We start from the raw sequence: 13,027 nt of genomic DNA, 5'->3' as shown, positions 1-13,027 counted from the left end.
ACACCCCTGCTGTTCCAGGCTTGGGATTTTCATGAGCCACTGATAATCTTCACACACTGTGGAGACTGCTCTAAGGAAATATGGGATTACATTTGGGAGACACAGGCAAGATTTGTTCACTGTGAATATCAATAGCTGGGCAGGCATCTGGTGACCGTAAGATCCCTTTGGTGTGTGCGTGAAGGTGGCTGATATTTTGCGACATCTGGACAGACTTCCGGTGAGTTCTGGGGAGCAGGCTGTGGCCATGGTACATACTAGTACCAGTGACACTGGGAGCTCAGGAAGCTAAATTTAGATTTAGGTACTTCCGTACCTGTTAAGTTTTATAAAACATCTAAAAGAGCCTATCATAGTGTTTAAACAGCACAGCTTCTGCCAAGGAAACCTGTGCCTCCTTAATCTATTAGAATTCTGTCATTAAAGTAAAGGGTATAGGAGAACTGGTTGATGTAATTTATTGGACTTTCAAAGTCTTTGACAATGTCCTTCAGAAGGGGTTGTAAAGGAAATTGAGTAGTCATGGTATGAGAGGCAAAGTGTTGTTATGGATCAGAAATTGGTTAAGGTACTGACTCTGCAAAGACTTCCACATATGCTGTGCTTTACTATTGTGAGTAGTCTTCCTGAGATCATTGGAACTACTCACAGCAGTGAAGTTAAGCACATGCATAAGTATTTGCAGAGTTGGGGCTTAAGAGACAGAAAACAAAGAGAAGGAATGCTTGGTTCACTTTCATAGTTGAAAAAAGTTAACAGCTGGCTGCCCCAGGGCTCTGTGCTAGGACCAGTGTTGTTTAATGTATCAGTTATCTGGAAAAGGGGTGTAAGTACTGAGGAAGCAAAATTTTCAGATAAAACAAAATTATTAAGACTAGTCAAGACTGGAGAAGACTAACTTCAGAAGGACCTAACCAAGTTACACAAATAAGCAGCATGATGGCAAATGAAATTCCATGTTGATAAATGCAAAGAGAATGTTAAAAATAATTGTAATGCCATTCTCTAAATTAATGGCATGCCCTCACCTGTAACACGGTGTGCAGTTCTGGTCATCCCATCTCAGAGTGTTGCAGTAATGGAGGTGCTTGGTTCAGGACGCATAATGAGAATGATTAGAGACCTGGATAAACTTCCATATGAAGAGAAGTTGAAAGGCATGGGACTGTTTATCTTAGCAAGGAGATGAACACAGTACAGTAGGCAGGAGGAAGAGGAAAGAGGTCAATGAGGATAGCTGGAGGGGAATGGAATCAGCCAGGCGTACTTACAATAGTTTTTCAGTACAATTACAATACAGTTTTTCAGGTTAACTTTTGTACTAGTTGTGATGGGATCCCCGGGGTACAGCCTGGGACCACGGGACTGCTGTGCCCCCTTAACTGTCCAGCCCGAGCTGTCTCTCATAATGGTTTGCTAGTGACAAGCAGCAAACCCCTCCCGATGCTGTTATCACTCAGGATAACCGCATGCGGAGCCCCAAACCCAGCTAGATTGTATGAATGCTTCCAGAGCCACTCATGAATCACACAGAGAAAGGCACCAGCTGAATCCCCACCAGCTCCCAGCCTTGTACAACAGGAACGTACCATCTTGCACTGCTCGTCTTGAGCAGTGCAAATGTATTAATTGGTTCACCACTTCATCAAAGGCAAGTGGATATACACTAGCCTTTGCATACCTGAGCAGATTCACCAGACACTTCAGGCAAACTTACTGATAAAGATAAACAGTTAAATAAATTTATTGACCACAAAACATAGATTTTAAGTGATTATAAGTGATAGGCAAAAAGTCAGAGTGGTTACTAAAATAAAATAAAATATAAGCGCGCAGTCTAAACTCTCAACCCTATTAGCCTGGGCAAAATCTAGATTAAGCAGTTTTTCTCAGCCCACTGGATATTGCAGTTCATAGTACACAGGTTTCACCCTTGAAACCTAGGCCAGTCCCCTCTGTTGGAGTCTTCGGAATGTCCTTGTTGCCTGCAGCATAGGTGGGGGAAGGAGAAAGGCCAAGTATGGGGCCACTGTGTTCTGTTTTATACTCTTAGTCTCATGTGCTAGGAGAGTACAAGTCCAGGCATGTCTGGTGGGCATTTCTGAGACCCCAGGCAAGGCTGAGCAATTCCCCTAGTGTGGCCTTATGCAGGTGAGTCATTGAATTGTAGCTTCCTTGCTAGGCAATGGCTGTTGATGGGCTGTTTGACACCCAACTGGGCATTGCTTACTTTCCTTGGCATTGTCTCTGGAGATCTAGTATCTAGGCGCTTCCCAAACCCACAGCATATTTTAGTGACAACCGTGCAGCACATTCTCATAACCTCATATACGTTGATGATATACATATTTAGATGGAACAGTGGGTTTCAGCAGATCATAACCTTTCCCGTGAGACCTCACGTGGCATGCTTTATATGTAAGATCACAATTATATATAAATGAGGAATATGGGGGTTACAGGGCACATTCCCATGGTATAGAATGTCACAATACTCATATGAATAAATACATGAAGTTGCTAGATTCATGTATGTTTGAGTTATGATTCAGGGATTTTTTCCCCATTCCTAATTATCTCTGGTTACTTAAGAAAGTAACTTCACTGGCCCTTCAGGAGCTACAACCAGAAGTAACTCGCAGGCCTGATCTACACTCCAAAATAGTGCTGTTTCATCAATGATTTTGGCAGAATCAATGGTGATCACAGCTTGCTCATGTGTGCACGTACAGCTGCACCATAGGTATCATCAGCTCAACTAAATCAGCTGTTTAAACAGTGCTATATCCTTGTGTAGACAAGTCCTAGGGGAGAAAGGGCAATTCTTGAGTTTCCACTAGTGATCAAAGAACAAGAAAAATTAGGTGGGAGAGAGAAGCCACCCCAACCGCAAGAGTTATTCCATTAAGAGCCACACTTGCAGAACTTGGGTGTCACATCATCCAGGCAGTAGAGCTACAGCCCAGTTCTGAGATGGGAAGAGTTATCTAGATTTATTTTCAAGTCATTTTCTCTCTGTTTCAGCATGAACGGGACAAGCTGCAAGCAGCTAAGGAGAAACTGGTATGGGAGATGGACCTTCTCCGGGAATCAGTCTCTGCCGCTGAGACTCGGGCAAACATAGCAGCAAAGATGAGCCGCTCCCTAGAACAAGAGCTTCAAACAACCCTCTCTGCCCTGAAAATGAAAAGTGAGGAAGCAGAGACTCAGCAGGAGGGAATCCAGACATTGCAGAAGGAGGCTGCCTTGGGGAAGGCTTTGCAGGAAAATCTGGGTCACCTGACTCTTGCCTTAAGCCAGAGAGATGGAGAAATGAAAACACTGCAAGAACAGATTAGACAGCTGGAGCAGCAGAGAGAAATGCAAAGAACAGCTCTAGATCACCTTACTAAAGACCTAGAGGAGAAGGACAGAGAGGTGGAATCCCAACAAGAACAGATTCAGGAACTAGAGAATCAGAGGGAAATGCAGAAGGCTGCTCTAGAACAACTGACTTTAAACCTAGAGGAGAAAGTAAAGGAAATTAAATTCCAGGAAGAGAAAATCCAGACTCTGGAAGAACATGGAAGATCACAAATGAAAGCACTGCTGGAGGATCTAGATCTGATCAAAGCAGACTTGAGAGGAAAAGATTGTGAGCTTATGTCTCAGAGAAAGGTAGCTGAAGAATTGAAAGAGGAGGAGAAAAAGCAGGTGAAGGTTCTGCGCACAAGCCTAGAACACATGAAAGCAATTCTTGGGGACAAAGAGAGTGAGATCGAATCACAGCGAGAGCAGATAAGGATTTTCCAGCAGTATGAGGATCAGCAGGAGGGAGAGCTACAGGACCTGCGGGAGAAAGTAAAACAGATGACCCTCACTCTGACTCAGAGAGATCAAGAGCTTGAATCACAGCAAAAGCAAATTCAGAACATTAAGGAAGAGATGGAAATGAAACTAAAGCCTCTTTGTGAACATCTGGAGCAAACACAAGCAGCCTTAAAAGACAAAGACAGAGAGCTCGAATTCCAAATGCAGCAAATACAGAAACATGAGGAAGAAGCAGAAGGGCAGATGAAGGTTTTACAGAGAGATTTAGAATATGCCAAGGCAGCACTAAAGGAGAGAGATGGAATGATTAAGTCTCAGAAAGAGCAGATCTGGACACTCCAAAAACAAGAAAGAGAAGCTGAGCAACAGGTGAAAACTCTTGACAATCTTGAAGCAATATTAAGGGAGCGAGAGCAGGAAATTGAATCCCTGCAAAAGCAATATGAGGAGCACAAGACAGAGGAGAAGAAGCAGGCAAGAGCCATGCAAGCAAATCTTCAACAAACACAGGTGACTCTGAGGGAGAGAGAGAGGGAAATTGAGGCCCTTGAGGAAGGAATCCATAAGCTTCAGCAGCACGAGGAAGATGCAGTGACACAGACTAAGGCTGTCTTGAAGACACTTGAATATACCAAATCATCTCTACAAGCCAGAGACCAGGAGATAGAGTCTTTGCAAGGGCATGTCAAGGAGCTCTTAGGGCAGAAAGAGCTAGAAGAAAAGTGTGTCAGGAGCTTACAGCAGGATCTAGACAGAATGAGCCAAATAGTGAAGGAGAAGGATGTAGAACTCCTCAAGCAGGCAGAGCAAATTAGCATATACCAGTTTCAAGAAGAAAGCATGCAGGTGGCACTAAAGTCCTGCCAAAACAAAGCAAGTTGTCTAGAGGAAGTTGTAAGAGAGCGAGAGTGGGAGAATGAGACTCTCATTCAACAGCTCCAGCACCAAGAGGAAGAGCAGGAGACCCTGCACCATCTCCAGCTTATGCAGTCTGAGAAGGAGGAGAGACATCACAGAGAGAGAGAGCATCTTCTAGAAGAAGCCCTGAACAAGAGGGAACAGGAGATCAAGGCCCAAGGTAAGCAAAGACAACTGGAAGAGGAGGAGGCGAAGGGTCTTCAAGAAAATCTCCAGCATCTCCAGCAGACACTGGCCAAAAAGGATGAGGAAATCAAACACCAGAGAGAGAGAGTCAGGTGCCTGGAGGAGACTCTGAGAGGGAGAGAGCAGGAGCTGAGGACACAGGGCGAACTCCTGAAGCAGCTCACCTCAGCTCTGCAAAGGAGAGCTGGTGAAGGGGAGACCCTAAAGAGCCAAATCCAGAAACTCCTGATATGGGAGACAGAGGAGGCAGCCCAGAGGAAGGTTCTCCAGGAGAGAGACCAGCAGTTGGAAAGGCAGAAGGTGTGGATCCAACAGCTGGAAGAGGAGAAGAAAGTGAAGGATCAGGAACTGGAGCATATGGTGGCTGTTCTGAAGCAGACTGAGAGTGTGGAGATAGAATGGAGGGAGAAAGCACAGGCCTTCGCTTTGTCCCTGGCCCAGAGCGAAGCAGCCAGTAGGACCCTGAGGGAGGAAATGGCTGTCCTACAGAGCATGGTATCAGAGCGGGATAAGGATCGGCTTCATCTTCAGGTAGGCAGTTTGGTGGGTGACTTGCATGAAAAGGATGGCTGTCTGTGTCTGTCTGAGGGATCCATTGGCACTTTGCTTCAAATGACAGATGTTCAGTCCAGAAGGAACCATTATGATCATCTAGTCCAGTGGTCTCCAACCTTTTTACTCCCAAGATCACTTTTTGAATTTAAGGGCAACCCAGGATCTACCCCACCCCTTCCCCAATGCCCCGCCCCTTTCTCCAAAGCTCCACCCCACTCACTCCATTCCCCCCCCCCCATCACTCGCTCTCCCCCACCCTCACTCACTTTCACCGGGCTGGGGTAGGGGATTGGGGTTCAGGAGGGTGTGCGGGCTCTAGGCTGGAACCAAGGGGTTCGCAGTGTGGGAGGGGGCTCTGGGCTGAGTCTAGGGCTGGGGTTTGGGGTGCAGGAGAGGGCTCTGGTCTGGGGCAAAGTGTTGGAGTGCAGGAGCGGATGCAAGATGTGGCCTCTGGGAGGGGGCTCTGGTCTGGGACAGAGTGTTGGGGTGCAGGAGGGGATATGGCTCTGGGAGTGGGGTCAGGGCTGGGGTTGAGCTGCAGGAGGGGGTTTGGGGTGCTAGGTCTGGGAAGGGGCTCAGTGCTGAGGTTTGGGGTGCGGCCTCCCGCCGGACAGCACTTACCGCTAAGGGAGGCTCCTTGCCCGGCCCCACGCTGCTCCTGGAAGGGACCAATGGACTCCTGTGGCCCCTAGGGGGTCGGGCAGCACGTGGCTCTGCACGCTGCCCCTCTCTGCAAGCACCAGCCCCGCAGCTCCCATTGGCCACAGCTCCCTGTTCCCGGCCAATGGGAGCTGCGGGAGCAGTGCTTGCAGGCAGGAGCAGTGTGCGGAGGGAGACCCCCGCTAGCCGGGCCGTACTGGCCACTTCTGGGAGCGGCATGGGGGCGGGGCAGGCAGGGAGCCGGTCTTAGTGGCAGCCCCGCTGTGCTGCAGGAGATGACGATTGACTAAAAGACCCTCTAGGATTGCGATCGACCGGTTGGTGAGCACAGATCTAGTCTGATCTCCTGCACAGCACAGGCCAGAGAACCTCATCCAGTGTTTTCTGTATTGAGCCTGTAGATTCTGGCTGAGTTAGAGGGAAACTTTTAAAAAGTGACCTCCAATTTCAGTGTAAAGACTTCAAGTGGTGGAGAATCCACTACATCCCTTGGTAATCTTTCCAGTGGTAAATTATCACCCTCATATTAAAACTAAACAGAGCTCCACAATGATGGATGTGGGTGCTTTCAGCCGCTCAGCTCTGCCATGTCCAGGCAGGTTTAACTGTCACACATCTGGTTGTCTAGCAGCTACTGACCATGGACTGCCGACCCCCACCCCTCTGGAGGAAACCAGCCACTTCGGACCAGCCGAGAACCAAGAGTTGTTTGCCTGGGAAAAGGGACAGAGGAGGGAGAAGGAGCAGGTTGAGTGAATTAAGTGCGGTCTGTGAGAAGCAGGAACGCTGCTGAACTGGCGGCTGTGAGAGGGAGCCTGGGCTCCAGTCAGACTCGGATGGACTTGGCTGTAGCTTCCCATTCTCTGTGCTCACCTAAAGGCTTTCTGTGCTGTATTACAGACATTTAACAAGTCTTCTGTTTTACAATGTTGTCTGAGAGTCACTCCATTCTAAAGAGGTTGGGGATGCATTGCTCTCTTTGGATGTGCAAGTCTCCCTTCAGGGGTCCAGTGCGAGTGGACTCGCTGAGGGGAGCTCACGGAGTGAGGCAGGCATGCTGAAGGCTCAGAGGTGTGGTCCCAGGTGGCGATGGAGGCTCAAAGGGCTTAGCCCCACAGAGAGAGTGCAACCCTTGAAGAGGACTGACACACGAAAGGGGGTTCCTCCCAGGAACTGTATAGAGCCAAGGGAGAGAGCACTGGGCCTGTGGTACCATGACAACTGGTAGCGGTGGGTGGGTCAGCAGTCCATGGTCATTAGTTGCTAGGCAGCTAGATGTCTGGGTCATTGTGTTTTGGGTTCTCCATGGCCGTGGGGCCCAGGCAGCTAGGCGACCGTCACACCTGGACTTCTGGGTCTCTGCAAAGAGTAATCGCCCTTCCCCCACCATCTGGGTACACATGCAGCAAATGGGAAACTGCGGCACCCACAATTCTCATCCAAAGCACTAGGAGAAATTGGACAGACCCATACCTTCCCAGTCACCTGGGCTAGGGAACCTGTTGCTCTGTGTTTCCTGGGCCTCCTGGTGCATGTGCACCTGCTCTGTGTTCTCAGCACCATAAACTTTTGGCAGTTGGTGCATTGTTCATCCTCTGCCACCCAGTTTTGACTCAGTGCAGCAGAACCATTCCATCTGCCTCAGAGCTGATATTGCCCTTAACACTGAAGATGTGGAAAGGATTTCATAACCCTCCTGGAGGTATTCCAGGAAATATTAAATCTGGCACAAGAACAGCCCAGAGTTTCCCAAAGAACAAAGCCTCAGAACAGAAGCTTGGATCAGCCAGAAACACTAAATGCCACTATTAGATGAGAGTTCTGCCAGTGCAGACCTAGCCCCATCCACTGATCCCAGTCAGGTGCTTCACCACTGACACGTCCTGCACCTTCACCATGAAGGCCAGAGACCCCAGACTTTGATGTAGTTCATGTGATGCTTCTTGGAGTGCCCAGGACTGAGTCACCTTGTTATCCTCCTGCCTGTAATGAGAGAGAGACTTGCTGATGCTTAACTGTGCTCCCTGACACGACCAGTTTGCTAACCACCCAGTGTACTCAGGGCTCTGCCAGCACTCACTCTGCTTTGCAGGTTAACAGTAGGTTCACCCCCAGTCCCTGAGCCCCTCCTGTAGTATCCAGCCCCGTCACTGAATGGGGGGAGGGTTAGCTCAATGGTTTGAGCATTGGCTTCTAAACCCAGGGTTGTGAGTTCAGTCCTTGAGGGGGCCATTTAAGGTTCTGGGGGAAAAAAAATTGGGGATTGTTCCTGCTTTGAGCAGTGGGTTGGACTAGATGATCTCCTGAGGTCCCTTCCAACCCTGATATTCTATGATTCTATGACACTATGAGAGTTGCTCTCCCCAAAGGAATAGTATACACAGCACTTGACTGGTACAACTCAGGTTCAGGTCTTTGATATCATCACAGAACTGAGATATATTTAGAGTGAGAACAATCACAAGTTTATCATCACATGCTAAGATTTCAGAGATAGTGAGTAGTACATATAAAACAAAAGTATAACATGCTTCCTAGAGATAAAATTTAACAGGCTAAGCCAGTGGTTCTCAACTGTGGTCCACTGCTTGTTAAGGGAAAGCCCCTGGCATGGTGGGCTGGTTTGTTTACCTGCCATGTCCGCAGGTTTGGCTGATCGCGGCTCCCACTAACCACGGTTCTCCGGGAAGCGGTGCAGGCCGAGGGATGTGCTGGCCACCCTTCCTGCAGCCCCCATTGGCCTGGAGCAGTGAACCGCGGCCAGTGGGAGCTGCGATCGGCCAAACCTGCGGACGCGGCAGGTAAACAAACCGGCCCGGCGCCCCAGGGGCTTTCCTTGGACAAACAGTGGACCACAGTTGAGAACCACTGGGCTAAGCCCTTGTCTAAAGTAGTTTTATTTCACCTAAAGCAATCTCCCAATATGTCCAACCAATCTTGTTGGGAATCCTTTTTCATGAATGCAAAAAAGCATTGTCCTTTTTTCTTCCTCAGTGAAGGATAACAAAATGTCTTTTTTCTTCTCCTTATACTCTCCAAAACTCATTGTTTTGTCCCCAGAGTCAGGACAACCTCCCTACCCCCTCCCTGATATGCTGGCTCCATGCTGTCTTCACATCCTGATGATGACGTCATATGCAAATAGGTTTCCATTATGTTGGCTTATAATGCTTGTTTTACATGTGAACCAAGGCAGACTGATGAATATACATCCTGTGTCTGGTGAAAACCTGCTTGTCAACCCTGCTTTGATTTAGACTTTATTTTCCTGTACATCTTTACAACTTAAATATCTGTACATATATCTCACAAAGATTATGAGGATCGGTATGACATAAGCTTTTATTAGGGACCTCACATGACCCTGTTTGGTCATACTATGAAAGCATTGTGAATTTGTCAGGTCTAATAGGAGTTTCTGTTGTAGAACAGTGATCCCAGCACCAGCTGGCATTGAGATATTCTCAGGTCACAGTTACTTGCAATCAGTGTGCCTCAATGCTTGCAATCAGTGTGCTCCAGGGACCTCCAGTCCACTCAATGAGAACACAAGAATGACCATACTGGGTCAGACCAAAGGAACACGTAGCCCAGGATCCTGTCTTCTGACAGTGGCCAATGCCAGGTGCCCCAGAGGGAATTAACAGAACAGGTAATCAAGTGATCCATCCCGTCGCCCATTCCCAGCTTCTGACAGACAGAGGCTAGGGACACCATTCCTGCCCATCCTGGCTAATAGCCACTGATGGACCTATCCTTCATGCATTTATCTAGTTCTTTTTTTAACCCTGTTATAGTCTTGGCCTTCACAACATCCTCTGGCAAAGAGTTCCACAGATTGACTGTGTGTTGTGTGAAGAAAAACTTCCTTGTGTTTGTTTTAAACCTGCTGTGTATTAATTTCATTTGGTGACACCTAGTTCTTGTGTTTTGAGAAAGAATAAATAACACTTCCTTATCTACTTTCTCCACACCAGTCATGATTTTGTAGACCTCTATCATATCCCCCCTTAGTCATCTCTTTTCCAAGTTGAAAAGTCCCAGTCTTATTAATCTCTCCTCCTACAGAAGCTGTTCCATACCCTAATCATTTTTGTTGCCCTTTTCTGAACCTTTTCCAATTCTAATATATCTTTTTTGAGATGGGGCGACCACATCTGCACACAGTATTCAAGATGTGGGCGTACCATAGATTTATATGGAGGCAATGAGGCAGAACCTCTGCCCAAAATGATAAGCCAAGAGGTGCCAACATGGCCTTGCCATAGGCAGCTCCATTGCTGGATTCACCCTTTCTGTGTTCGTGGGGTCATTCTGGATAGCAGTATATGCTTGGCCCAGTCACTCCTGGAGCTCTGAGAGTCCTGTCTTGAGGACTGCCTTTTCATTCTGCCTCCTCAGGCTACGTGCTCTTGCTGCCTGCAGCATTCTTTGTGCTGAGCTCTGATAGGTGGTGCTCCGGGCACAGAAAACTCTGGCTTCATCCGTGCTGCTCCCCCCAGCCCCGACACCTTTGCTGGTGGCTGCAGTGCAGCCAGTGTCAGTGCTTGGCGGGGCTCTGTCTTCACTTCATGGTCTAGACAGTTTGGCCAGGGCTGGCTGAGGTCAGTGCGAAGAGGAGCCGGGTGATGCAATATCTCCTGTGGAGGAGCTCCAGGACTGCAAGCTGATGGGAGGATCTAACCTTACCATGTGTCAGACAGCAGAGTCTGAGCTGAAACCAGTACATGAATTAGTAATTACTTGGGCTAGGAAATCCTGTCAGTAGGGCTGTAGCATCCTTGCTGTGGGCTGGCTGGCAGAGACTGTGTGGCATATCCCCTCAAGCTGCTGTCCAGTCTCCATTGAGGTACCAGAAAAAGTATGTCCATTTTTCCTCCGAGAGTGAGGTGGTGGAGGTGGCTGTGAGTAGGCTGGCAATACACACCGTGCTGCCCCACTGCGCAGCAATGGCACTGAGATCCATTGGGATGAAGGGTGTACCTCACTGGCTGTGACCCTTCACGTTCAGGACTAACAGACCTTCATGGCTCTGCTGTCAAGGATCAGACCACCTAGGACCACCTGCTGGCCTGCTCCCTGACTAACTGCGCTGCTAGGCAGCCAGTGGGTCCATGTAGTGTGATGGCAGTCGTCCCTCCCTCTCTGGGTCGGAGGGAGGCCACACTGCCTCACTGCATCACTGGGTTCCTGCCTAATATCAAGGGAATCAGTGAATCAGGTGCTGGTGCCTAGACCCGCTCAGCAGGGCAGAGCACCAAACAGTCTGGGCCCTGGGCCCTCAGACAGGACAGAGCAAGCCAGCCATCTGTCGGCTGTGCCCTCAGGCAGGGCGGAGCTAACAGGCAAACATGGGCTGTTCAGCCTAAAGTGGAGAGGCTGCCACCCCAGGGATGGAGTTGGCAGCAGGGGGTAGGGGGACCTGGGCCCACCCTACTCCACCAGGTCCCAGCCCAGGGCCCTAACAGTGGCGGCGTGTTCTGCCACTGGGTCAGTCTGAATCCAGCTGAAACATGTCGACGCCAGCACTGAGCAATAACCAGATTAAACTCTGGCTTCCCTGGCCTACTTCCTAGCACAGTTCGGACTGGGGCTCCATTGTCCTGGGGTCCTCTGCCTCATTGGGGTATTCGGCCACTGGCAGTCCCACCAGCTCCTCTGCGGACTCGGTCTCCTCCGTGGTCATGGCGCTGCCCAGCTCGGCAACAGAGTCAGAGGCCTGCAGCAAGCAAGATATGTCTGCCTCACTGGGAACAGCAGTGAGTGCCCTCTCCAGTAGGGGGCACTGCAACCCTAGCTTCCAGAGGATGATCTAGGCTGTTTGTCACTCCTACAGGAGCAGCTTGCTTCAGCACTCAGAGACCGAGAGGAGAGGGTTCCAAACAAGGCTCTGAATGGAGATGTGGATCTGCTGCTTAGAGAGGAGAGAGCAGGGAAACGGCAGGTGAGGGAGGGGAGAGTGGGCAGGGCACATGTACACATGAGAGAGGAGAAGTAAGAAGTGTGTATCTGGCCTGCATTAATTCTGCCCTGGTCCTAAATCACCAGTGGTGGATGTGCTGGAGGGTGGCCCCTGAGCCCTGTGGGGTACTGGTGCCTATGCTTTGGGAGCAGAGGGAGCGACTGATGAGCATTCCCCATCAGGCACAATGTGCTTCTCTGTAGGATGAGGAGCAGCTGGCAGCAGGGGTAGAGAGGAGACTCCTGCAGCAGCGGCTGGAACGTCTGCAGCGAGCTGTCGCAAGGCTGGAACATGACAAAACTGAGCTGGAGCAGCTCAACACCCAACTCAGGAGGACTCTAGAGCAGGTGAGCCAAGTTCCTAGCGCCCCCCAGCTCCCTTTGGCACTCTGGGATGACAACACCCCTGTGTGCTCTGGCACTGCCTGCCCACCCCCACACACTCCAGCACTGCCAGTCCACACCCTTCAGCACTGCCCATCCAGGCTCACCAGCACTGCCCGCCCACGCCCTGGGGCACCGCCCGCTCTCCAGCACCGCCCGCTCTCCAGTACCGCCCGCCCACACCCTGCGGCACCGCCCGCTCTCCAGCACCGCCCACCCACGCCCTGCGGCACCGCCCGCTCTCCAGCACCGCCCACCCACGCCCTGCGGCACCGCCCGCTCTCCAGCACTGCCCGCCCATGCCCTGTGGCACCGCCCGCTCTCCAGCACTCCAGCACCACCTGCCCACGGCCTCTAGCATTGCCCACGCCCTCCAGCACTGCACTCTCATGCACTCCAGCACTGCTGGCCCATCCCTCATGCACTCCAGCACTTCCTGCCCATTGCACCCACACACACTCACTCCAGCATCAGCTGGTCTTTCCCCAGAGTGAAGCCCTTTCTGCCCTACTTCCTTCCCCTGCCACCACCTGGAGGTAAGTGCCTCTGAGCG

The 13,027-nt window shown here is 50.2% G+C and overlaps 1 protein-coding gene across 14 annotated transcripts in view; it reads left to right on the top strand.

Annotated features, from left to right (window-relative positions):
• The window catches only part of CEP250 (centrosomal protein 250), a 123,282-nt gene that overhangs the window by 108,018 nt on the left and 2,237 nt on the right, over positions 1-13,027 (top strand). For 13 of the 14 annotated variants that reach the window (XM_048820053.2, XM_075118867.1, XM_048820052.2 and 10 more), the window contains 3 exons: positions 3,025-5,445; positions 11,966-12,073; positions 12,295-12,438. In XM_048820053.2, the coding sequence (XP_048676010.2) occupies positions 3,025-5,445; positions 11,966-12,073; positions 12,295-12,438 (2,673 nt within the window). The remainder of the gene's footprint in view (positions 1-3,024; positions 5,446-11,965; positions 12,074-12,294; positions 12,439-13,027) is intronic. The other variant, XM_075118866.1, reaches the window with a different exon arrangement.

The sequence above is a fragment of the Caretta caretta genome, chromosome 13 (genome assembly GCF_965140235.1).
Source record: "Caretta caretta isolate rCarCar2 chromosome 13, rCarCar1.hap1, whole genome shotgun sequence".
Taxonomy (NCBI): domain Eukaryota; kingdom Metazoa; phylum Chordata; order Testudines; family Cheloniidae; genus Caretta; species Caretta caretta.
The sequence above is the reverse complement of the archived record's forward strand: the minus strand, read 5'-3'. Positions and strand labels throughout refer to the sequence as shown.